This window comes from Sprattus sprattus (genome assembly GCF_963457725.1).
Source record: "Sprattus sprattus genome assembly, chromosome: 7".
Lineage (NCBI taxonomy): Eukaryota > Metazoa > Chordata > Actinopteri > Clupeiformes > Clupeidae > Sprattus > Sprattus sprattus.
In genome coordinates this window covers 22,331,833-22,355,899 of record NC_137926.1, presented here as the reverse complement: position 1 = coordinate 22,355,899, position 24,067 = coordinate 22,331,833, and the positions used below count along the sequence as shown (strand labels likewise).

The 24,067-nt window shown below is 43.2% G+C and overlaps 1 protein-coding gene across 2 annotated transcripts; it reads right to left on the bottom strand.

Annotated features, from left to right (window-relative positions):
- Positions 1 to 312: 312 nt before the first annotated feature.
- Positions 313 to 23,339, bottom strand: ranbp10 (RAN binding protein 10). 2 transcript variants are annotated; one of them, XM_080842157.1, is made up of 15 exons: positions 23,074 to 23,339; positions 18,661 to 18,772; positions 14,912 to 14,964; positions 12,321 to 12,488; positions 12,150 to 12,172; positions 11,653 to 11,837; positions 11,372 to 11,484; positions 10,695 to 10,803; positions 8,001 to 8,149; positions 7,452 to 7,644; positions 7,033 to 7,172; positions 5,208 to 5,353; positions 4,285 to 4,396; positions 3,845 to 3,987; positions 313 to 3,602 (listed from the first exon to the last, which is right to left on the bottom strand). In XM_080842157.1, exons 1-14 carry the CDS (start codon positions 23,270 to 23,272, stop codon positions 3,857 to 3,859), a joined length of 1,833 nt encoding a protein of 610 aa, XP_080698283.1. In that variant the 5' UTR covers positions 23,273 to 23,339; the 3' UTR covers positions 313 to 3,602; positions 3,845 to 3,856. The 2 variants fall into 2 exon arrangements, with proteins under 2 accessions (XP_080698283.1, XP_080698284.1); XM_080842158.1 differs by having other exon boundaries at positions 7,033 to 7,166.
- Between the last annotated feature and the right edge of the window lie 728 nt (positions 23,340 to 24,067).

Sequence of the window (24,067 nt, the reverse complement as noted above, 5' to 3'; positions counted from 1 at the left end):
ATGGACTTTTCAACTCTGATGCATTGCCTAAACCGTCCCATGTCACCCAAGGGCCCACTGTTTCCCATCTTCAGAAGGGAGCTGATTATTGTCAGCATATTATAACAGGTGGGAAATATGTATTAACCACACAGAGATAATTTCTGTGGGCATGAATAAGAACAGAGTGAGATCCTCTGATAAGAACGTTGTGATTCCTACAACAAAGCATTTCATTATAGAGCATTTCTGTGGGTTTAGAACATGTTTACACATTAAGGAATTAAGACACCAAACACCAAAAAAATACATCATACAACAATCATATGCTCATGGATGTGTATTTTAATAAAAATAATTCTGTCAAAATTAAACGAGTACAATATTTCTTTATCATGTTTCCAGTACATAGGTATGTTTTTTAAAATCATTTTTCTTTTTTTATGATGTTTTAAAGGTTTTAAAAAGGTTCATGCTAAGTAGAGGGTAACTCATTTCACAATTGCTAAACTGAAAACTCAAAATAAATTTAAAATCATAACAGAAGTAAATTGTGCACAGCTTGTTTTATTCAGTTTAATTTCATGTGTCCTGCTTCTTGTCCACTGAGGCAAGCAAGGCTCCAGAAGACAAATGAAAATATGAACACATTTGTTCAAAGAAAGGTCTGAAAAGATTCTCCTTTTTTTCCTCACAAAAGGTCCCTATCTGCACTTGAAGTCAATGTTAAATTTCTAATACAGATTTTTTTTTTTTCAAGATGGCAATATACATTTGGGGTAGTTCTTAAGATGAAATCTGAAATACATTTGCCATGAAAAAGCGATCCCGAGACAAAACGCTCTACTTACAGTTGAATGAGGTGTCGACCTGTTGCCTACACTGTAGCTGGTCTCTTTTTATCTCTCTCATGTTTCAATATCAAACATGTATGGCTGTGTTAGCAGGTACACATGATACTCCATGCAATAGGAAGACACCACCGAATGATTTCCACGTCATCTTAACTGAACGATGAATTACTGAGGATGTTTTTTTCTTTCTTTTTTTTTTTAAATGAAGAAAAAAAGAAAAGAAATGCCTCAGAACATCAGACATCATCACAAAAGAAGAAAGGGGATTCGCAGTCTTGAGAGTATACCTTTCGAAGACATACCTAAATGTCTTTTTTTGGCTTTCAGCTCCTGTTATTAAATTATTTCGTTGAATTAAGTAGATGATCTAAGATGCAGTGTTTGTAGAGTCTCTTTCCATTTCTCTCTCTAGAGAAGTATCTGAAAACTGTATCTGAAGGACACATTATCCTAAGAGGTGTGAACCCAAACCTAACACATAGTACTGTGGATGGATGAGGCCCGCTCCCACCTCCCTGTTTTATAATCCCCCTAATCTTATGATCTATGTGGTACAAACAAGCAGTACTACATGGTTGCCAACAAACGTGAGGTATAACTGAAATATAGGTGTAACATCAATGCTATGTCGGAGAAGGTGTGTACATGTCTGTGTGTCTATGTCGGTGTGTGGGTGTAACAAACAAACAATCTCAAGGAGGCCAGCAGCAAACTTGAAATAAAACAAGAACAGTAACTAATAGAACAGAAATGACCAGCTAAGCTACATTCAACACAGTGGAGCACCTCCTGCTGGCTGGGTGAAATACTGGGTTAATACATCGATTAAGATTTTCTTTTCTGTTCTGTGTGCAAAAAGACAGTCAGTTAATAAGAAGAGGGAACGGGAAAGAGAGAGACAGAGAGAGAGAGAGTGTGAGAGATAAAGAAAAAGAAAAAACAGTGGATGCTGCATACATAATGAAAGCTAACAATGGATGAGGTTGTAGCCACGTATCCCACCCATCCTGACCGAGTCAGTGTTTACATTGCCATGGTAGTAATAGAGCTCATAAAGGCCCAAGGGAGTGGGGGGGAATTAAACCCGGATAACAGCTGACTAGTGCAGCTCCGGCTCTGATCTGAAACCGGGGGAATAGCCAGACCGGGACTGGTGCGTGTCAAAACAGAGCCGGAACTGATCCGGTGTCTGCCGGATCAGAGCCAGATCTGTTGGTGACATCTGCTATCTGGGAAAAAGCTTGGCATGTCAGCATAGATATGAATTTATGATTTATTTCTTGATGAATTGCCTTTACACAGAGCCTAACTTGTGTGGATGTAGTTAAATCCAGGGAGGTAACTCAAACTATCCAAACATTTGAATACTGAAAGTCTTTATAACCTGCAAAATGTCAAAAACTGATAGGAATGCAGAATGAGCTTTCTGCAAAGAGCACCATTGTCCAATCAAAAGAGACATTTCATCATTGGGTGAATCCTACCACAAGGCTCTACCTGCATTACAGCTCTGTCAGTACTGCCATTGCCTTCATCTCCGAAGAAACTATAAGTAGGGCTATCATGGTTGAGTTGTTCATAACAGGTCAGTGCACTAACATAATAGTCATTATGTCAAAAGAGTGAGCCAACTATTAGCCTGGTATTCTTTTTTTCAATCTTTTAATATAAGCACACAAACACCACTAGGGGTTTTCCACATAGGCTGAAAAAATTGATTTTAGATTAATCTCTGTACTTCAGTGTATAATGATGACCTCCCATTTTCATTAATGAAAGATAAGCTATCTATAATTCTGAGGTCATCACCCCCTGAAATAAAAAATATCCTTCACGTAAATCTGATTCACACTTAAGTTGTTGGCGCCACCTTCTGACAGTGGCTTGTAATAGCTGGTGCCTAAAATGCTTCCTTAAGAGGAAAGGGGGAGCAGTGCATAATCTTACCCTTGCTCTCTCTCTCTCTCTCTCTCTCTCTCTCTCTCTCGCTCTCTCTCTCGCTCTCTCTCTCTCGCTCTCTCTCGCTCTCTCTCTCTCGCTCTCTCTCTCTCTCTCGCTCTCTCTCTCTCTCTCGCTCGCTCTCTCTCTCGCTCGCTCTCTCTCTCGCTCGCTCACTCTCTCTCGCTCGCTCACTCTCTCACTAACTCACTCACTCATATCAGTTTATGAATAGCACCCCTCACTAGTTTGGGCTACCCCACTAAATGCCCATTAGGCTACTGAGGACTTGCAAATAATTTCTCTTGTTCTTCAAATCACTTAAGCATGGACTTGCTGACAGTCTTTTTTTCTTACTGCTAGATATACCTCTGTGCAATACCCCAATGCCGCAATGAGTCTGAATACCTGAGTCCTGAGTGAAAGAAGCCGGACTATATCACTTAGTCGTCACAATGTTGCTATGGAGATCCTTGATATGGAATACATTTAAAAATACTATGTGGGGAATTCACCCCTTAAAAAAAGAAGAAGAAAAAAAAAAAAACGGAATTAGATTTGTTTCCAAGGTGAGCACAACCAACTGACAAAATATAAACTAAAAAATAACTAGATAAACAGAATAATAATTAATTATCTTTAAATAGTGTCACACATCTGTTTTGTATTTGATAATACTAAATTAAAAAGAAGCCTCTCTTCTCCTGCTCTGCGCATTCCTCTGCCCACCTTCCTCTGGCAAACGGCAAGCCACACACCAATTCAAAACGCGTGCTGTCCCCATGGCAACCAACTGGAAAGGGTCCTCTTCTTAGCTGTCCTTAACATTGCCTGTGGAAAACAGCCATCACTCATGTGCTGAGGGCTGAAAGTCGAATTTGTTTTCAAAGACTCTTCTAAACCCTAATGACATTATATGTAAAAACAGAAACAATAAAAACAGACAGACTTCAGTATGATGTAAAAGGATAACAGAAGAGGACCCAACATGCTGGTGACAAGATCACGTTTTAAAATTAAGATTGATGTTAATTGGTGTGTGTGTGTGTGTGTGTGCATGCTGATCATCTCACCTTGACGGGGTGCTAGTGCAAAAAGTTGTCCACTCTGGCGAAGGAGCAGGAGCCGGAGCGGACTCTGGCCATGAGCTGCACGCACTCGGTGGCCTGGCCCAGGGCCAGCATCAGCGGAGGCTGCTTGGGGAGGTTCTGCGACTCTGTAGACCAAAGCAGTGAACCGCGTCAGAGGACACAAGCCACCAAGCCTGCTGTCAGACTTGAGTCCAAAGACTATCGCGACTGAGGACTATCAAGATTGTCTCATGATTGTCTACTTGTCTCTCTGACTCTGACATTTACTGGGAGATAGTGTGTGTGTGTGTGTGTGTCTGTGCGTTTTACATATGTAGGAGTGTGTGCACCTTATCCAGAGCTGTGTAAGGATGTGAGGGTGTATGAGTGAGTGTATATGTCAGCATGTCTATGTCAGTTTGTGTATGTTTGTGTATACTTACCGAGGATGGCGCTGTTGAGTGAAGAGCAGATGGTCTCTCTCTGTGTGGGGTCAAGCTGCTGACCCACAGGGCAGTGCCACGGGTCTGAGTATGCAAGAAGACTGAAGGCATCCTGACAAACACACACAAACAGATTTAAACACAAATAAACAGACACATATCCACACACACACACACACACACACACACACACACACACACACACACACACACACACACAAGCATTCATTGCCTTTAGCCACAACTGCCATCCCATAAGCTTTTGCCTGGAAGCAGAGCTGATGTTATGACACTAATATGCAAGTCTTCAGAGAAGCCTTATTAAAAAAAAAAAAAGCGCTAGCAGAGGATAAATGTGCATTTAAAAATGGGACAACTTATTTCTAGACAGATTAGTAATTTCTGACGAGAAGCACCAGACTGCCACTGACAAGTGATTTGAGGCTGATGCCCCACAGTATGGAATGGGACTCTGAGTTTCAGAATATCTCATACCAGTGTGTGTGTGTGTGTGTGTGTGTGTGTTTCTCTGTTCTATGATTTTCCGTAGCACCTGTCCTACATCATTTGACTTCCTCCCCTCCAACCACTTTCACTTTTCTTAATCTTCCTTCTTCAGTGCCTCCTCCACTGCTTTCTGCCTCCTCTCCTCTCCTCCTTCTATATCCTGCTTTCTCTCCCTCCTGTCCTTTCTTCTTGGAGGTGGTGTTCTAGCAAATCTCAGCTGAGATCACTCACTCACTCACTCACTTACCTCACTTCTTCATTCATCCTTTTTTCAATTACTCTCTTCTCTCCCTCCTTCCCTCACTCACTCCAGCCTGCAGCCCCCTCTTTAAGTGATGCTTTCCTTTGCACTCCACCTTTCTCCCTTCCTTTCTAATCTATGGCCATCCCTCCATCGTCCTACCCGTCTCTCCTACCTGCAGCATCTTTTTGTGGGTGGCGTTCTTGCCATACTCCCGGCACAGCTGCTCGCTGAGGGTCTGCAGCTCGCGGCCAAACTGGATCATTCTCTCTGTGGCCGCCTGGTTGCCCCCGCACAGCTGTCTGGAGGGGCAGTTATCATCTGGGGGGGGGCAAGAGTCAGAAGGTCAGTGAGTGCCAGAAGGCCAAAGTTAAATATGGTTTACAATACTGTTTGTTGTTGTTTGTTATTTGTAGCAGTAGTAGTAGTAATATTAGTGGTAATAGTAGTAGCAGTAGTAACGGTAATATTTTATTATTTATAAGTATATGCCAATTATGAATTACCAAACGTTTTAATATATTTTACATTTGCACATAAACTACTACATGTTAGATGTTGACTCAGGATTTCAGAATGTGATTACATTAAAAGCATCAAACGGATGGTGGTAAAGCCCTATGACATTCCCAAACAGGCTTTCACTTCTCATGGTGGTAAAGCCCTATGACATTCCCAAACAAGTTTTCACTTCTCATGGTGGTAAAGCCCTATGGCATTCCCAACAGGCTTCTGATGTCGAGGCCTAGCCTACACAGGGCTGCCATTCCAAATACAAGGTTTTCGTCTCATGCAAGGACATGTATCCTGGCAATGAGGAGCACAAAATAAACCCAAAACAAAACAAACATAAAAACGTTCTGCCACAGAAACATTCTGTTCTTCTGTTCAGCCACGAGGACCACATGCACTGTGGCCAGAGAGAGCCATAAATAAAGTTGACCATTTTCTCAGTAACCTTGGTGAAAAACATCTGCCAAGCTGGGTTTCAAAACAACTCAATTTAGAAGCTCCCAATACTGGACCCGAGGTAGTAGGAGTGATGACCTACTGAATGTGTGTGTCCTTAAATAACTCTGCATATGTCATTACAAGGACGTACGCGTGCATGTGTCTGTGTGTATGTGTGTGTGTGTGTATGTGTGTGTGTGTGTGTGTGTGTGTGTGTGTGTGTAAATATATGTGTGTCATAGTGCATAAATATATTTAGGCACATGGTGCTGTATTTAGGCATTTACTTCTCTGTGGTGACAAAGGTTTGAGCATCTGTGTGTCTGAGTAAGTTTGTGTGTGTGAGAGGACGGATACCAGACCCGAGCCCGCCGGAACCCGACAGGATCGACGGGCCGGGTCAGGTTCAGCCAAATATTTAGAAATTATACTCTGGCTCGGGCAGGTTCGGACACATCAGCGAGATAAGGCATTACACATTCCATATTTAAATATCTTAATAAGTAGTGAAGTAAACGTGTCTGCCTCACATAATGCAAAAGTTCATTTTTGAGAATAACATAAATCACATTTAGGATAACAGCCTTCTTCCTGTGGCGGGAATTTGTTTATGTCCTAGCTGTGACAACGCGATTACAGCCATCATGGAGGAAGTTAAAAAGAAACAGTCATCCAGAGTTTTAAACGATACTAATCGAAGGGAAATATACTGTATGGAGATATTTCTGCTTAGTAGTTGATGTGCATTATAATGAGGCATCAGATTTTAACCCTAGAAAGTTTGAAGGAGCTAGCTTAAACACTTTTCTAGTTATAACAATTTGAAAATGGCTCTTCAGGAAACAATGGTAAAAAAGCATCTTAAGTACAGGCACCCCCTCCCCCCTAAAACATCTTTTTGTGACAAAACTATTGGCAGTAGAGAGCTAATATTTGGGACTATACCTATTAAGAAGTGTATGAACAACCTTGCATTTTTACAGCCAAATCTGAGACAGTCGAGTTGGAGCAATTGTCCCACTTGACATGAAATGACTCTGCTGTTGTACCTGCCACACCATTGCCCAGGCTGTTTTCATCAGCCTGTAGGATCTCCTGGTGTTTGTAGGTGCCGTTCATGATCCGAGTAGATGAATTCTCAGTCACTCCGTTGCTGTAGTGCTCTGCCTCGATCTCCATCTCACTGTCGCTGGGGAGTACACAACACACAGTGATGAACACAGTCTGTTTGTGTGGACTCACCCATTCATAATAAGTATGACATTGATTACACCCAGTCCCAATACAAACCCAATTAGCTTCACATTGAATAAGCCCACTGACAGCATCAAGACACACACACACTCTCCACACACACTCTCCACACACACTCTCCACACACACTCTCCACACACACTCTCCACACACACACACACACACACACACACACACACACACACACACACAAACACACAAACACACGTCCCACCTGGTCTCCTGGTTGCTCGTGGCACTGTGAGGCTGGGACTTGGTTGAGTCAGTGGAGTTTGTCTCGGAGTAGTTTACCGAGGAGGGGGAGGACGAGGAGGAGGAGGAGGCCGAGCTGACGCCCGGGTATTTGCTGTGGCTCTTGCTTTTGCTGGGAGGGGTGACCCCGTTACTGCATGTGGGGCTGTCTGCTCCTGCGGAGGGGATGACAGCAGGCACATGACATTAAGCACACCACTGTTGAAGACTGTAAGTGACATGTTTCATTAAATGCATGGATGAATCACGAATCATGAATCATGAAACACTAAATATGCCTATTATACTGTCCAATAAATGCTATGTGAATCAATGTGGAGGACAATATTGCATAAAGACTCACAATAGGACCACTAGCCATGAGGCTAACAGCTATCGCTCATCAGCTGACAGGAATCAACTTTACAGAGCATGTACCTCATCTTTATGTTGTATTTGAGTTTCTGTACTCCCAGACAACGTATGAGAAAAACAGAAGCGCCTAGTGACAGGTGCAGGTGGTTGGGCTTACCTGTGCTGTGCAGATGGGGGTTGATGGCCCCATGTCGGGGGCTTGGGCAGGGGGAGCCGGGGTAGCTGTCCTGGGATTTGGGGGAGCGCACGCTAAAGCACCGTACCTCGCTGTCCGTACCGTTCACCATCTCCACAAACTGCCGACACCTGGGGGAGGGGGGTGGGGGGAGACCTGAAAAAACTTCTTTCACCTGACACAAACTGTTCAGTTAACAGTTTGCCAACAATACATAGTCTGTACTGGACTCCATGCTCTGTGACCAATAAAACATTAAAAATAAAAAGTTACAATAAAAAAAGTCCACATCTCTGGAATACATTGTCTAAAAGGGTGATTTATATTCAAGTGCATCTGAAACACTGCAATCTATTCAGCTATTCAATATCCCCTCACACTGCAATCCATTACAGTGTCTGCTATCCAGTTTCCATTTGTCTAAAGTCTTTAGCGGTGACTCTGGCCCACTGTTCTCATAGTTATTTGGCCCGGCAGTTTTCTTCCCTCCCCATTACACATAAACTGATACAAGAGGCTGAAATATCTCTCTAGTGGGAGGTGCACTCAAATTTTAACATGATTTGAAACGGACAACTACATTTGGTAGCAAACAACTAACAAACTAAATATTGTCCAGAGGCTTGTGCATTCACTCAAATAGTTAGAACTAGGGTACACACACACAAAAAAGAGGTTGAAAATATACAAGTGAATTTATTCAACCAGTGAACAGTTCAGGGTAGGTCTCTCCACGCAACATAGATTCCAGTACAGTATATACAAAAGACGACATTTAATATTATATGTCTGAGGACAATAGTGGAGGGATCTGTCTGGGACCAGATTTCACAGTTCATGCAGCTTGACAAGTCTAAACCAATCTAATGTGTCGGATGGAGTGGCTCAAAGGTGCTGATTGAAATGCGAAACGTGCAGCGTGCTCCTCTGGAGATTGGGCGTAAGCCTGAGGGGGAATCCTTGTCAGTAAGGGATTTTCTTGAAATCCCCTACGAGTACCTCAACAAGCTGCTCCAGATGTGAACTCTAGTACCGGTAACATCTGGCTCCACATATGAGGAAACTACGTGAGGGATGTGTGGTTGGGAGTGAAGATGATCTGAGGGTTCAAGGTGAGGGATGCCCGAACAGAGCCAATGAGTTGAATGTGTTTTTCAGCACAGTCACCTCCCCCAGCCACACGGACCCCACACCCCCACATCTGTCTCCCTCTCACACCTCCTCTGTGATCAGGACTGAAGACTCACACTGGGCCTCCCCGCACCCCTCAACTCCCACCATGGACTTCAACCGAGCCATAATCACCGCCCCCACTACAGGAAACACAGAGGTTACATCCACACTAATACGTTTAAGTTGTGAAACGCATCACTTTTTGACACATTTACGCCTAGCATCCATACTACTCCAGAGAAACTCCTGGGTTGCATTAAAACACAACACTGCTACAATCAATCAATCAATCAATCAATCAATCAATCAATCAATCTCTCCCTCTCTCTCTCCATCCACCCATCGAAACAAAGGTATGTAGATAATATTAATCTCAAAAACCTGTACGGTGTAAAAAAAAAAAACATGCTTCAGTGCGGATAGAAGCTGTCACTTTGACAGTGTTTTCAAGGGACTGTTTTTCCACTTCCATTTGGCGTAGTGTAGAAGCGTGGCACGTGGGCGGCCCGTGGACTCCGAGAGCTCTGCTGAATCATGCAGCAGGCGAGAAACTTAATCTCAGAGTGACAAGCTCAGGTTGAGAGCCCGCATTATGGGCCACGAACACAAACCAGAAAGTCAGAAGCAGACAGTAAAGCCTCACTTTGCCGCAATTCAACAGAGACCAAAACACAGACACACACACACACAGACACACACACACAGACACACACACACACACACACACACACACCCACACACACACACACACACACACACACACCCACACACACATACACACACACACACACACACACACACACACATGTGTGCACTCAAAGGAGGCTTCTGATGCGCTCCAGCTGCAGCCAAAAAAAAAGAAGCGTCAGAAACAAGCAGATGCTAATTTAGAGCTTTCTCTTGGCAAACCGAGGCCGAACACAGGGAGTGTGCACACAGTGTGTGACCCCTTGGGTCACCCTGTCCCTGACCCCTCGTTAGTCACGCCAGAGCGGCAGTGGCAGCACAAGAAGCCCCTGTGTTTTTCACGTCAGCTCTCTCGGGCACACTCGGGACGGGCACACTAATGCCCCTGGGCATCTCTCTCAGGAGAGGGTCACACAGTTGATTAGCGTAATCTAATGTCTTTGTAGCGCAAGCACACAGCTGGGCTCTAATGCAGGGAGAAGAACTGAAGTACTGAGGAGTCCTCTGCTGTTATGTTAGTGTCCTTGGCAAGCGGTGTTGCTTAGAGCCCTTCACAGAGCTGTGTTGCTTCTGAGGAGTTAGTAGGATGTCAGGCGCTCTGTATGTGTGTGTGTGTGTGTGTGTGTGTGTGTGTGTGTGTGTGTGTGAATTTCAGACACAGAATGTGTGAGATTTCACAGTAGTACCAACCCAAGGCACTCCCATGGCCGTTGCGCATACAGAAACTAGTTACAGGAAAAGGCGTGTCACATGTGAACTTCCATATAAAGCACAACAGGGGGAGAGACGCTGTGGTAAGCTCTCTGGGATACTCACTTTAACATGAAGAGTAAATTGGGGTTGTGTTCTAGCAGGCCAGGATACAGTTGCTGTGTGGCTTCTATAGCCTCTCCTACACGACCTGCAAGAACCAGCTTCTGTATTCCTGAGCAGGGGGAGGGGAGAGAGAGAGGTAGTGAGAAAACCCTTCAAAATGTCAAAATCCTCTGAAATAACAAACACAGCATTAAAAATAACCAAATGCAAAATAACCAAGTTACACATGCATAACCTCCATTCATGGAAAAACAGAGAAAACTGACAAATTTCTCTTTTTCTAACCCCTTCATAAAAACAAACACACACACACACACTCAGGAAGAGAAACATCAACTTGGCATCCAAACCCTTTTTTTCTATGTCTGGTCACCACAGAGAGAGAGAGAGAGAGAGAGAGAGAGAGAGAGAGAGCGAGAGAGCGAGAGAGCGAGAGAGAGAGAAACAGCTAAATCACGCACTTCAGTGCTAAGAGAGCTGACCATACCCCTGGCATACAGGAGTGAGGAAAGACAAAGCACAACCAAACATTCAGTGTCAGTCGTCTGGATTTTCTGCCAATCTAACTGGCTGATAATGAGCCAGACAAACCCTTATCTATGAACACAGTAGTGGTGCAGGTAAGGTGAGGTGGCAGTACGGCTCTTTTGCATTATTTGCTGGGGTGAACAGCTTACTTTGTCTGTTTTTTATGGAGGTCTGGTCCTCCGCAATGACTGTCTCTGTGGCTCGGGCGAAGGCTGTGGCGGTGGCACAGTACCCATGATGCACCAGGTAGCTGGACACCATGCTGGAGGAGGACGTCATGTTCACGTTACACAAGAGATCATCTAAACAACTTTGAGTTAGACAGTGTTTTCAAGGGCTGTTTATGTGCAGGGAAGTTTCCATGGCATTATAACAAGCCACTTAAGAGTAAGTGTTTATCATTTTGTGACTACAGTCAGGTGAAACGTACTTTTGCAGCACAGATTGCCACTCTCCCAGCCTCTCTCCGATGGGGAAGCGTGCGATCATGCCGTGGATCTTAGCTCTCCATTCACTCATGTAGTCCTCAATGTCAAAAACAAAAGGGTGCTGGCCAAAGTTTGCATCCACAATCTCACCTGGAGTCTGCAGGCCTACTGTGGGGTATAGGTTTGGCTGTGGAGTGAGAGAGAACAACCCGAGAGTGGAGAGAGAGAGAGGGGGACATAGGAGAGAGAAAGGGCACAAGAGAGAGTGAAAAAGAGACAGACATACTCTTAGACACGTAGGCTATATGGTCCCATAATCACTACAGATAAATGAATAAGTCAAATTAACTCAAAATCAACTGGGAACATGAGGAGTCCTCACTGAGGACAATAATAGAAACCACAACTGTGGCTAGGTGGATGCCAGATACAGATTTGCGAATCCCAGACAATTAAAGCTCAATGTTTGAGCAAGTGAAGAAAAACCTAAAGGGCTTACCGGAAGGTCTGTGAAAGCCACGCCTAGGAGACAACAGAGAGAAAGACGAATTAGCTTCATGTGTTACACCAACAGGAAAAGCAGGTTTGGCTTTTGGAGTAGTGAGAATGACTGACAGGTGTTCCCCCTGGGGAGCTACACAAATATGTCAGATATAGTGCAAAACGGTACCTAAACTGTGTCCGTTCTTGGTGTAGAAACAAGTGTTGTTGATGAGGTTGACACAGCAGCCAATGACGTCGCCTGTCGTGAAGGTTGGGCCATACGGTTGGCCTGTCCCTGAGGAGCAGAAGGAGTGCCCATCGTCCCCATGGTAACCATATGAATGCTTGTCCCATCCTGTAATAGAAATGTATTGATGAGAATTCAAGAAAAAAAAGGGCAAATGTTATGTTAAATGTGAAGTTTTACTACTTAACATTCCCTTGCAGCAAAACAAATAAGAGTGCCTGCTAAATCTACACATTTACATTCCTCATCACCATAACAGTAAAAAGAAGGCATACACCCGAGCAGACTTGGACTCACTGAGCTGCTGTTATGCTACCAGAGCTATAAATTATTTCTATCCACTGCATAAACCGAAGGTATGACCGATCTTAGTTTTAGACACGTAAAGTCAGCTTCACTCTTCCACACAAAATGTCACACACACACACTTTGTATGAGACACGTAAAGCCAGCTGTCTCTCTCTCACACACACACACACACACACACACACACACGCACACACACACGCACACGCACACGCACACGCACACGCACAAATGTTTTTTTTTAAAAGGCCGAAAAAGAAAGGGAGGAAAAGTGAAAGGGGGGAAAGTAGGTCGTGAGTGAACTGTGAGGTATTAGATTAATCTGCAGCGTGGCCCTGTCAGGGATATTGCTCCTAAAGCTGGGCTCAGTGTTCCCTGCATGTTAATGAAATGGGCAGGGCTCCACTTTGGGATCAGAAACAGTGAGGTCGACGGAGCACATAAAACTATTACTGCCCTGTCGAACTCTCTTTTGCTCAGACACACACACACACACACACACACACACACACACACACACACACACACACACACACACACACACACACACACACACACACACACACACAGACACAGACAAACAATGGCTCTCACAACAAAAACCGACTCAACAACACACCAAATAACAATAGGCTAAACACTGGATTGGGAGAACTGAACTGGACATTCGAGCAGCAACAGGCTCCATCCATAGAAGCATGCGTTTTTCATGAGAGCCGTCAAGCGCTCATACTCTCAGTCACCTATTTCTACAATATTCCGAGCTTCACGTGACGCATAGAGAGCTCTGCAGCAGGCCGTGGCACACAGAGAATGAGCACGTGAATGTCAGTCAGCAGGTGCAAACAGAATTGGCTGGCAGGATTGGCCCAAAGCATTCCACAGGCCTCGAGCACCGCGGAGAACTCAACGGGCAGGTGACAGAGGAAGAGCAACTGGGAGCACTCGGTCGCCCAATAGCAGCCAGGGGGAGGATCTGATAGGCTGGGAGGAGCATGGGAGAGCAGGGGGAATGGTGGGCTGACAAGAGCTCTGTCTTTGCCTGGAAAATCAGCCGCTCCGCAGGAACATCCCTCCCTCTCCCTCTGTCCCTCTCCTGTCCTGTCCTTGCCTCCATGGCTACAGATCATTACTGTTATGTCATGCTTAAGCTTCTGTGGGCTTGATTATCTGCATTATGATCTAACCCATGTGTAATGAAATACATAAGCACTGAGAAAAATATCTGGATAAAAAAAAAAAAACAAGGCAAATGACGATATGGTGGTAAGAAACACTTCTTACACTCCACTAGTTGGCCAGGCAAATTCCGTCCTAAAGCTCCACAGGACTAAATGGAGCTCTAGTTGAGTAGTGCTCTAGTCCTATAAGTGCAAACCGTATGTGTGTTCATTCACTTGGCAGCGTTCGGTGTTCTGAATTCTGATATTTTAAGCATATAGGTCTTAATTAAGCAGAGGCCTTTGAGATTCTAGACTGTTAAGGCTTGTCCTTGCCTGAGGAGCCGATTCAGGAACACTCGATTAAAGTCAGCTACATTTTGCCTGCTCTTCTCTCTAGAGAAAACTTGTAAGGATTAAGAAAAAAAAGAATAACCCTGATTTTATGTAAACATTTAGGCTTTTATGTAAACACGAGTATCACTTTCTGAGATGAGAGAGAGAGAAGACAGAGAGTGGCATATTTGTATGTTAAATGTCATCTCTGACGACTTTCCTCAGGCATGTTCAGACATGTTTCCATGCAAGATGCTGGAGGGAGTGAAAGGATAGGAAGGAGAAGGAGAGAAGTAGGGTGGGAAATTGAAGGAATTTAAGAGAGACAGAGATGGACAGAGGTACCAGACGGAGTAGAGAAGTGTCAGGTGGTAAAAGTGATCTTTGAAAGCACAAAGAGAAGCAGTATGATGGCTCATTCGTCAAACCAAATACCACGTCTAAAAATGTAAATTTTCTCAAAAATGGGCTCGCCAGGACTACTAAACTTGCGATCACCTCAGACACTCTTCTCTTCAAAAGGCAGCCTGAGATCCCATCTCCCAGTTTGCCCTTACCCCTCTGCTTCACCTTTTCACCACATATCAAGACATACTGAGACCATGACCCCTCTGGAGGGGTGACCTCTCACCCCTCTCACCCCTCTCACCCCTCTCACCCCTCTCTCCCCCCCCCCCCCCCCCCCCACCCCCCCACCCCACACACACCCATCTGCCACTTGGCACTCACCAGGCAGCCTGTTCATGTTGACCCCCTGGGCAGACAGGCCGATTCCCATGTACCTGCACACAAACATGAGGAGAGGCAGGGAAAACAGTCAGCTTTTGTCAACAGCAGGGAAAATTGTCATAGGTCATCATTCTGATCAATCATTGCAAACGTCACAGGGAATCTGTTGTACACTGTATTTGGACACTTCTAGCTTCAATCAATAATCTCAAGGTTTGTTAGTGAGTTGGAACTAAGAACTGATTGAGGGGTTTGATGACTGTCACTTCCATTAACCATAACGGAAAATGTATTTTTTAACCTAAACTTGCATTTAACCTAGTACTTCTCTCTGGTACTTAAATCTACATGTTGACCAAGCTGTATATCACTTTTATTGTATACTATTTTATAAGGGAGATAATTTTGAAGAACCAAAACATGGTTACACACAATTCAATGCAATAAAATACTTATGAACTAAGCTACTTAATGATTGGTAGCCATCATGATGTGTTCATAAATCAGTTGCTGGTTCACTAGATTTGACTTAAATATCACTTTGGTATGCCTGCTGTAATTTTTATAGAGATAATAAAAAAATAATGCTTAGAAAATACCTATTTGCTACGGTCAACTGCCTGAGTTGTGAATTTGATCTGTAAACAGAACAGTTTTATGGTGTCCAACTATGTGATACACCTCCAAGCGAGTACTGAAGACTGCACACGGCTCCTTCCAAGAATAATGACAACCAGCACTGCGGAACCAAATGGAGTGTCAAATACAATTTGGGTTCCTTCAATAGACATTACTTATACGGGACGAACATGTTCACACATTGTGGAGACAGCATGCCCTCCTTATTTTTTTAAACTAGGGCTGTGCCATATTCGACAACATGTTAATCATCCTACTGGCAAATGAATCCTCCACTATAGCCTCTCAGGATGTTTGTGGTGGTATTCAAATAATGTCTGGAATCCTGACTCCTCACCCAAATGTGCCCTGCAGTAGAACTGTGACATTTTTGATGACATTTCGATTGCCGTGTTTGTATTACTATTTGTTTTTTGTCTGACCTTTTTAAGTCTGACCTGCCGATTTGCTTTAATCGGTGTACACAAACAATTTTGTAATTTTTCTTTCTTTTTGTAATACAATTGTATGTTCATGATGAAACATTTACCATTAAATTGATTTTACATTTTCTCCAAAGCTGCACCAGGTTATAGAACCTTCTCTCCTTTTCACTTGAACAATTCTCAAAATAAAAGAAGTGCTCCATGTTACCGGACAGAGCCTTTTTTGAACAAATAAAACCCAACTAAAAAAGAATTGCAGTAGATCATACTTTAACATGTTTTACTTACTACTATTACTATGAAAGTGCACCAGGTTACAGGACAAACATTTTTTAACAAACCTCAACAAACTAAAAGGTTGATTGGACAGTTATCTTTCATAAATATGTTTTTGTCATACCTAGGCCGCACAGCATCTCTAAACATCAGCTGCAAGTAATAAATGTACTAAATCACAAAATGAACAAGATATGTCATCAGAGATTAAAGAAACAGGCCAAACTGAAATACTCGCTTCTCCAAAAACAATGCTACAGCCAGTATATTCTCCTTTTCAGATTTCTGTTCCGGAGCGGAATGCCTGTTTGTGTTTCTGCCCACTGCCCATTTCTCCAGTGCCATTTAGACACCCGGGTTGCCAGATACGAACACGAACACAGCGTGCGACCGCCAAAATAAGCATTGAGCTTCGGCTAAGGTTAGCTAACCTTATCCAATTCATCACAGCTACTATTGGGATGTGCATTTCAAGTTATTTTTAAAATTCCAGTACTTGCAATCATAATCTGTGGTACATGTGCAGCGAGGCAAGGCAACAAGTATTTGAGACACACAACTGTTGAAGTGATCCCAAGAAGAGCTGGCTAAAGCTGTCTTGCTAGTCAAACCAGAAGAGCGTGGAGTATCGTATCGCAAAATTAAAAAGAAAAAAACTAAGTTTGATTGTAATTTGACTCAATTTACAAAAAGAAGATTACTCTATACGTTCAACAAATACTGACATCCAAATAGAGTAACATTATTCATGCCATCCCTAGCTACTACCTGTTCATTTATCTTAGTTCTCAAATAGAAACCTGTCAAGACTCGTTTTATCTGTGAGACAATTCTCATGTCTCACATACGTGCCACTGAATCTTACAGATTTTCACTCCTTATAGCATAGAACATTAGACTGCTGTGCAGTACGAGTGAGAGACTACCATGTTTGCACTGTGCAGCTCACTATGTCTGTGTAGCAATCAGTCAATGAAGTTTCAATATTCAGCATCACTGAACAACTTCTTATCTCGAGGCGAACATGCACTGTTTACAAATGCATCGCAAATGTAACAATATGCTTGCACATTTTGACTTTTGTGTGTAAGTGTTGGCGATGGGGATGGCTCACGGATTTTTCATGGATTTCAAATCACTGATCTCACGGATTTTAGTCATCTTCACTTGACAGATATGCAGGACATGCACTCACTCTTCTCCCTGTTGGTCTACCTCTAGCTCATCATCTGCTTCTCCTACCACAAGAGCCTGCACTCTCTTTTTCTGCTCTCTCTAGCTTATCCTCTCTGCCTCTTGTATCAGTGGCACCTGACCAGCCCTCACTGGCTTCACTTGACACTGGTGAGGGCACTTCATAACTGAGATCTGCATGAGGCTGAAACAAGGAGGAACAGTAGGCTAATACTCCAAAATAGATATGAAATGATTCATACGTTATCTGTTAAATAGAGCAATGTGTTCAATCATTATCGGGCCTGGAAGGAAGTATTTTTGAAAAAGTGGGCTTGTTTTCAGGATAACAGGCTTAGCTCTGGCTTAGCCAGCCATGCATATACCTATCACTGACAGAGTATAAACTATATACTACTTGTTATAGCCTAGGGCTTGTCGTCGCTCGCCATTGTCAAAGTTTAATGTTGAGTTCATCTTGCGCTTCTTCAGGTAGGTTCAGTGTCCTCAACCTGGCAACCCACATGAACTTTGTCTGGGGAGGAGGAGAAGGAGGGGAGAAGCAACACTCTCCAATATTTAGAATTGGGAAAGCAGGATTGATTTGAACCACCTAGTAGCCTGTCTACATATGGCTCCTTTAAGTACCATGGCAGGTTTTAGCTGTTAAACAGTTTATAAGTGTCATTAACGGAGGTTAGGGTTAATTTAGTTATGAATGTAATAGGCATGATGTGAGTCAGTTTCAGTCACATTCAGTCACCATAGGGATATATCTAAGACTGATAGGCCAGTCACCGGTCATGGCTGATCAAGCTGAGAATTGTCCAATTCCAGTCCCCGGTGATTGATCGGTGGATCTTTATTGCTGTTGCAACTCAAAATGGGGCATGCCGGGTAGTTGCACTACAGTGATTTAGAGGGCAGATTAAGTTCCCCCTTTACTGTGGTAATTATAGAAACATAATTACCACAACAACAAAATCAGTACCCTTCATTCTGGGCTAAGAAAACGACTGCGCAGGACAACAGGTAACTATGCAGACTCGCACCAAATAACCCCTCAACGGCTCTATTTACTGTATGTCATTAACTAGCATACACATCATTCAAAGTGATTTATATACTGTATGGGTAAACTGTCAGAAGACGACAAAAAAATGTAATTTATCACTGAAATAGAAAACGTCACTGTGTCAGGCCAGAGCCAGTACAACATATCTCAGATGAACTTACCCATCTCTGCCCTTGCTGACAATCTTCACCTCAAAGTAATAGATGCCACATGCTGCCGGTATGGGGTGGGTAGCACGCACAGACGCAGCATCCTTATGGTTCTTCCCATGGCCTGAGACACACAGGAAAAGGGAGAAAAGGGATAATTAAACAGACTGAGCGCATCATCACTGAAAATATGACAGTATAGTACTTGACTAAAACCAATGAGCAAAATAGGACTAAAGTCATACACACACGCACATTTACCAATGATGTCACAATCTGTCTGAGAGGATCTAAATGAGTCTAAAATGTCCAGGTCACTGTATTGCACTCTCCCTAAGAAAAGATAGTCATGAGTATAAACTCATTATGCTTTTGGTGACACATAATAGTCATGCTGGAACGCAGGTGGGAGTAGGATCAGCCACCAGTTATACACGTCCCATAAACACTGCTGTGCGACAGACACACCACCTACAGCCCTGTGTGGAACTGGTACATCACATACACTCATGCGATGGATTTAGTGGGTGGAACCAGCAGCCAACAATGCATATACTACTAGCAAACATTATGGTTTCAATGTGCGTGTCATGTCATGTGCCGATGTGCTTGTTGGGATGATAGAGCCAGTGAGTCAGTGTAAGTCTATGTGAAGGCGCGTGTGTGTGTGTGTGTGTGTGTGTGTGATGTGTGTGTGTGTGTGTGCGCGCGTGACGTGTGTGTGTGTTAGAGTAATCACAGGTTATATTGGTAAGCCAATGTTCCTGAGTGTGTGTCTAGAGCTAGGTCATAACATATGCCCTTGCCTATTTGCATGTGCATCTGTATACGTGTTGGGGGTACATATCTGGGTGAGTCTGTGTATGTGAATGTGTGTGTGTGCCTTTGCACTTAGTGAAGCTCCTGTAACTCAACTCCCTGCCCTGGTTGATAACAGGACACTTTAAGGCCGCAGCCTGGGGGCAGCTGTGTGTGGAACTCTTGAGCTTCAGCTGTGCCCTCAGGTCCAGCTCCTCTGTGACACTCCTCTGCTTTCAGCACCATCTAGATCACCCCTACCAGCATGCATGTATGTATGTATGTATGTATGTGTGTGTGTGTTTGTGTGTGTGTGTGTGTTTGTAAGTTAGTAGGTGAGTGTGATCATAATCGCCACACACTGTTCAAGCCCTCTAATCAGGTGGTTAACTGTCACCCTTGTCATAAGCTGCGATGACTCAAACAATATTAAGGACCATTATATGCAATAGGCCTATACTGAACCATAATAAAAGTAACAGCAGCAGACACTCACACACATACCAACCAGCTATAATCTATAATTTATAACCCAACTCACACAGCATGGCAGCTACCCAAAAATTGTGATTCCCTTTCTCTTAAACACATGGACATACTCTGGCTCACATACAAGTGCACACACACACACACACACACACCACACGTGTGCACTTATGCATGCCAGCACCCCCCCCCCCCCCCCCCCCCCCCTCCCTCCTCCATCCAACAAATCTATTTATAACCCCAACACACACCAGCTCAAGGCAGAGCTGAGGGAGAAGACCCTGTATCAGAAAAGCCTGCATAACAGCCTGATATCTCTCTCTCTGAGGCAGTCAGTTAAATAAGCACAAACAACTGAGTTGTCAGCCTCATTAGTAAAACAGTGGTAGCTTTTCGCAGTCATTCTTCTAGATATCAATAATCAGCTCCAGTGTCACACAAGCAAAATGTATAACATTTTTCGTGGCAGAGCTCAGCCGACGCTTGTAACACAAACACACATAATCGATTCATCCGTCAATCACACAAACTAAAGCTTAACCCAGCAGATCAGCTGTCATAAAGAGGGTTTTTGTGACTCAGCCATCTCAATACACAATGGCCATTATCCAAAATTAGGTACAGAAGATAAAAGAATATACAACCAAACTGGCCAGAGAAAGAGGAATACATTGATTTGGTAGAACAATGACAGTGTTGGCAAACAATGCTTTGAAATAGCAGTGCCAGTGTTGGCAAACATTGCTTTACAGTTTCACATAGCGAGACGGGGGGGTGGTGTGGGATGCAACGCAATCTGGTGATGTCACCTCTCTGACTGAACATGCATGAGTGGCTTCAGACTACAGAAACTCCCCCTCTATGGGCAAACACTACACACTCTGGTCAGAGGAATCACACGGCCTGGGCCCAGCTAGGCAACCTGCCTCTCCTCACAGAGAAAAGTCCAGCTACCCAACCAACAAAATAATCTTGTCACCAGAACACACATGATTGCGACCTTAGAATCTCTTTCACACACACACACACACACTCTCTCACACACACACACACACACACACACACACACACACACACAAACACACACACACAAGAGATTGTACCATCTTCATGCATAGCTGTCATTGTCCTTCTTAGAATGTTAGCATTAGCTAAAGAACTCTGATCAATGTAAGAGAGTGTGAATGGATCAGTGTATCAATAACGTCATCAGTATAATCACCTCTATAATTGGGTGCAAAACAAACACATCAATGGGCGTGCGCACATACACACATTACATCTCTGAAATGGCCTTGAATAGAGGAAACTGGCACACTGGCCAAAATAGCCTGCCAAAATCACAAGGGTGAATTTCCAGGCAGAGGGTGAAAAAGCAGGAGCAGATGAGAGGTAGCATGTTAGATTAACACAATGGGTCTTCCTTTCAGACAATGGTTTAATACATAGCCTATAAGCTTACAGCTGAGGGGCATACAGGGTCACACCAAACACTGTGGCAGGACTTTTTGAGTCTTCAGTGAAGTTCTGTATGACAAGTGGTATTGTCAGCCTCAACAATGTTTCCATCTAGTAGCAGTTTTTTTTTTTAAATGATCCAAACCAACCACACGGACGTTGCCCCTTGTTATTCCATATAAACTGACCTGATTGAAATTAAAGTCGAATATTTGTGAATTGATGGCATGAAACTTTAGCTGACAAGAGATAACCAGAGTGTAGAAATAACTATCTGAACTACTGAGCAAAAAAGCCTATGTGGCTATCTGGGTAGCCTAAAACCTGTTGACCAAACCAAATTCCTTTTAAAAATGAATAAGTGTGGGGGCTAGGCATTCAATAAGACATGTAATATTTCTGTAGAGACATGGGGAACAAAATAGTACAATGCCTGGACTACTGACTAGTGCAAACTGATAAAGGATAATGGCTTTTTGCCAGACCGTAGGACCACTGATGATCAAGAGTATGATCGTCTTACTTCATACCACATCAACTGACTTCTTGTGAATACCTTCAAGACTACCCTGATTGAATAGGGATAGAAAATGTTTCCATCACATTTACTTTCTTAAAACTGTATGACTATTGGCAGTATAATACTAATATACACATAGTTATTATTACACTATAGTTCATTGTAGTTTGTCTTCAGAAGATGCCCATACATGCTCAAACTGCTTTCTCAAGTTAAAAGAAATGCGACCTGCGACATCTGCAATAAGTAGCCTGTAGGCCTTGCAACGGCATTTCGGCTATTTGACCAAACGTCCAAGCTGCAGTGTATGACAGGGCCTTGGAATCTAAATCACTCTCCAATGATATCGTCGAATGTCCATGCCAGCAATTGTTTGGTTACATCCTTTGATTAAAATGCAAGATAATGTCGCCAAAACAGCTGACATAGCTGTGATGCCCTGAAAGGCTGTTGTGGTCATAAAGTATCTCGTGTTTTTCAAGCTATAACTACAACGCAGACAGAGTTCTCTGAGCTAAATATAAAGCTACCAATATTAAAATCTTAATTAATCACTCTCACGAGGCAGAATTATATCTATACCGCGTCGGAAATGTTCATTTTATTGTTAGCATAATCTGGCTAACTAGCTAGCTCCATACAATGTAACGTTCCTATACCTGATGCAGCTACTGTAATGTTAGCGAAACGGTTAGCAATAAAAGCTAGTCAGCTACAGATATTAGCTGGCAAGCTATCCTACATCGTAATACTTGATATTTTGCAGAGCACCAGCCCACTGGTTAGCGAAAGGAATAACTCTGCATTTCCTGGTATATACTCTAGTCTTAAATGATTCATGGAGTACTCAAATAAATAGGAAATGTTTGAATAAGATGGCTAATTACATGAAATTATGAGCTTTGGGAGTTGATCATTTGACCTGGGATATCCGAGTACTGTCAGGGTTTGCTAGCTAGCTGTCAACCATTTGGGCATTCCTCTTCCCTCTTGTGAAACAAAGCAAAGGGAAGGAAAAGCAGCTCAAACTAGATCGGGGAGATTGCATAGACATAATCGCACCCAACTAAACACGACGCCCTTAGCCATTGGGAATGACAAGACCCATCTGATGACACTTTAGTGACTAATGTTACCCATTTGGTCACATCTGTAGCCTATACCTTTGTAATGCACCCGCAGATTGTTCTGTGAGAGACCGATGTAGCTGTATTTATCCTTGGGGCTCCAAGATCGGGGTAAGGGGGTCTCTTCCTCATTCACGGCCGGGTACAGCCGCTTCAGTCGTTCGTTTAGTTCATGCTCTTGATAGTTAAAAGCAGGATCCCCCGATAGCAGGCTCCCCGCTCCAAGCTCTGCCATTTTTGGCTTTGTGCGTTAATCTTTTCTTATGTTCTACTCTGTTGTGTCAATCCGCTGAAAAGAGAGAGCAAGATAGACTGAGGAGAAACAGCAGTACTACGATATCCCCGGATAACCAGCGCTACAGCCGGACTGTCGGTGATGTGTGGGTACTGTAGTTGAAAAAAAGACCTTGTGCAATACTGAGCTGTCAATAAGTATGAAGCGCCAACTACACAACCCAGGAAGGAACATACCCTCTGCTTTTTCAGAGCCTGGGTGTGGAATGAAGCCTTGGAAATGTAGTTTCAAAGTTTGTTAATCTGCTTTTACAGTAATTGATCTGCTCCAGTGAGAGTCTACTTATTACAGGTTTTTTCTTTATTTTCACACTAATCTTTTTGAACCAATGTTGAGAGAATCTAATCTCTGTGTTCTGGACCTCATTCGGGCTCAAGCCATAAAAAATAAATGTACATTTCTAATCGATGGCAGATTTTCTATTTAAATATTATTATATCAATGAGTAGTCAATAATATTTTGTATTGTATTTTTACATTTCTTGAAATGTCATGCTATTCAACGAGGAGACATCAGCCACAAACATTGCGTCATCTTTGACACTATTTTCGCACGATTGTTGATAAAAGTGTTCTTTGAATTTTCTCGGTTTTTGGAATCAAACTGAGTATCTAGCTATGTGATTTCATGCAATTGGAAACGCAGATTTAAAACATGAGAAGATCCCTAATACGGTTTCAAAATTTGACATCGGAATTATTTCTTCTAGACACAGTAAAATATACTTTAGGTAG

What these genes read in the sequence shown, in the direction of transcription:
- ranbp10 (XM_080842157.1), bottom strand. Translation starts at nt 23,272, where the DNA reads ATGGCAGAGCTTGGAGCGGGGAGCCTGCTATCGGGGGATCCTGCTTTT. An exon ending in GTCAGCAAGGGCAGAGATGG is followed by an intron (nt 14,965 to 18,660) that starts GTAAGTTCATCT and finishes GTTTGTGTGCAG; the next exon opens with GTACATGGGAATCGGCCTGT. An exon ending in ACTCAACAGCGCCATCCTCG is followed by an intron (nt 3,988 to 4,284) that starts GTAAGTATACAC and finishes TTTGGTCTACAG; the next exon opens with AGTCGCAGAACCTCCCCAAG.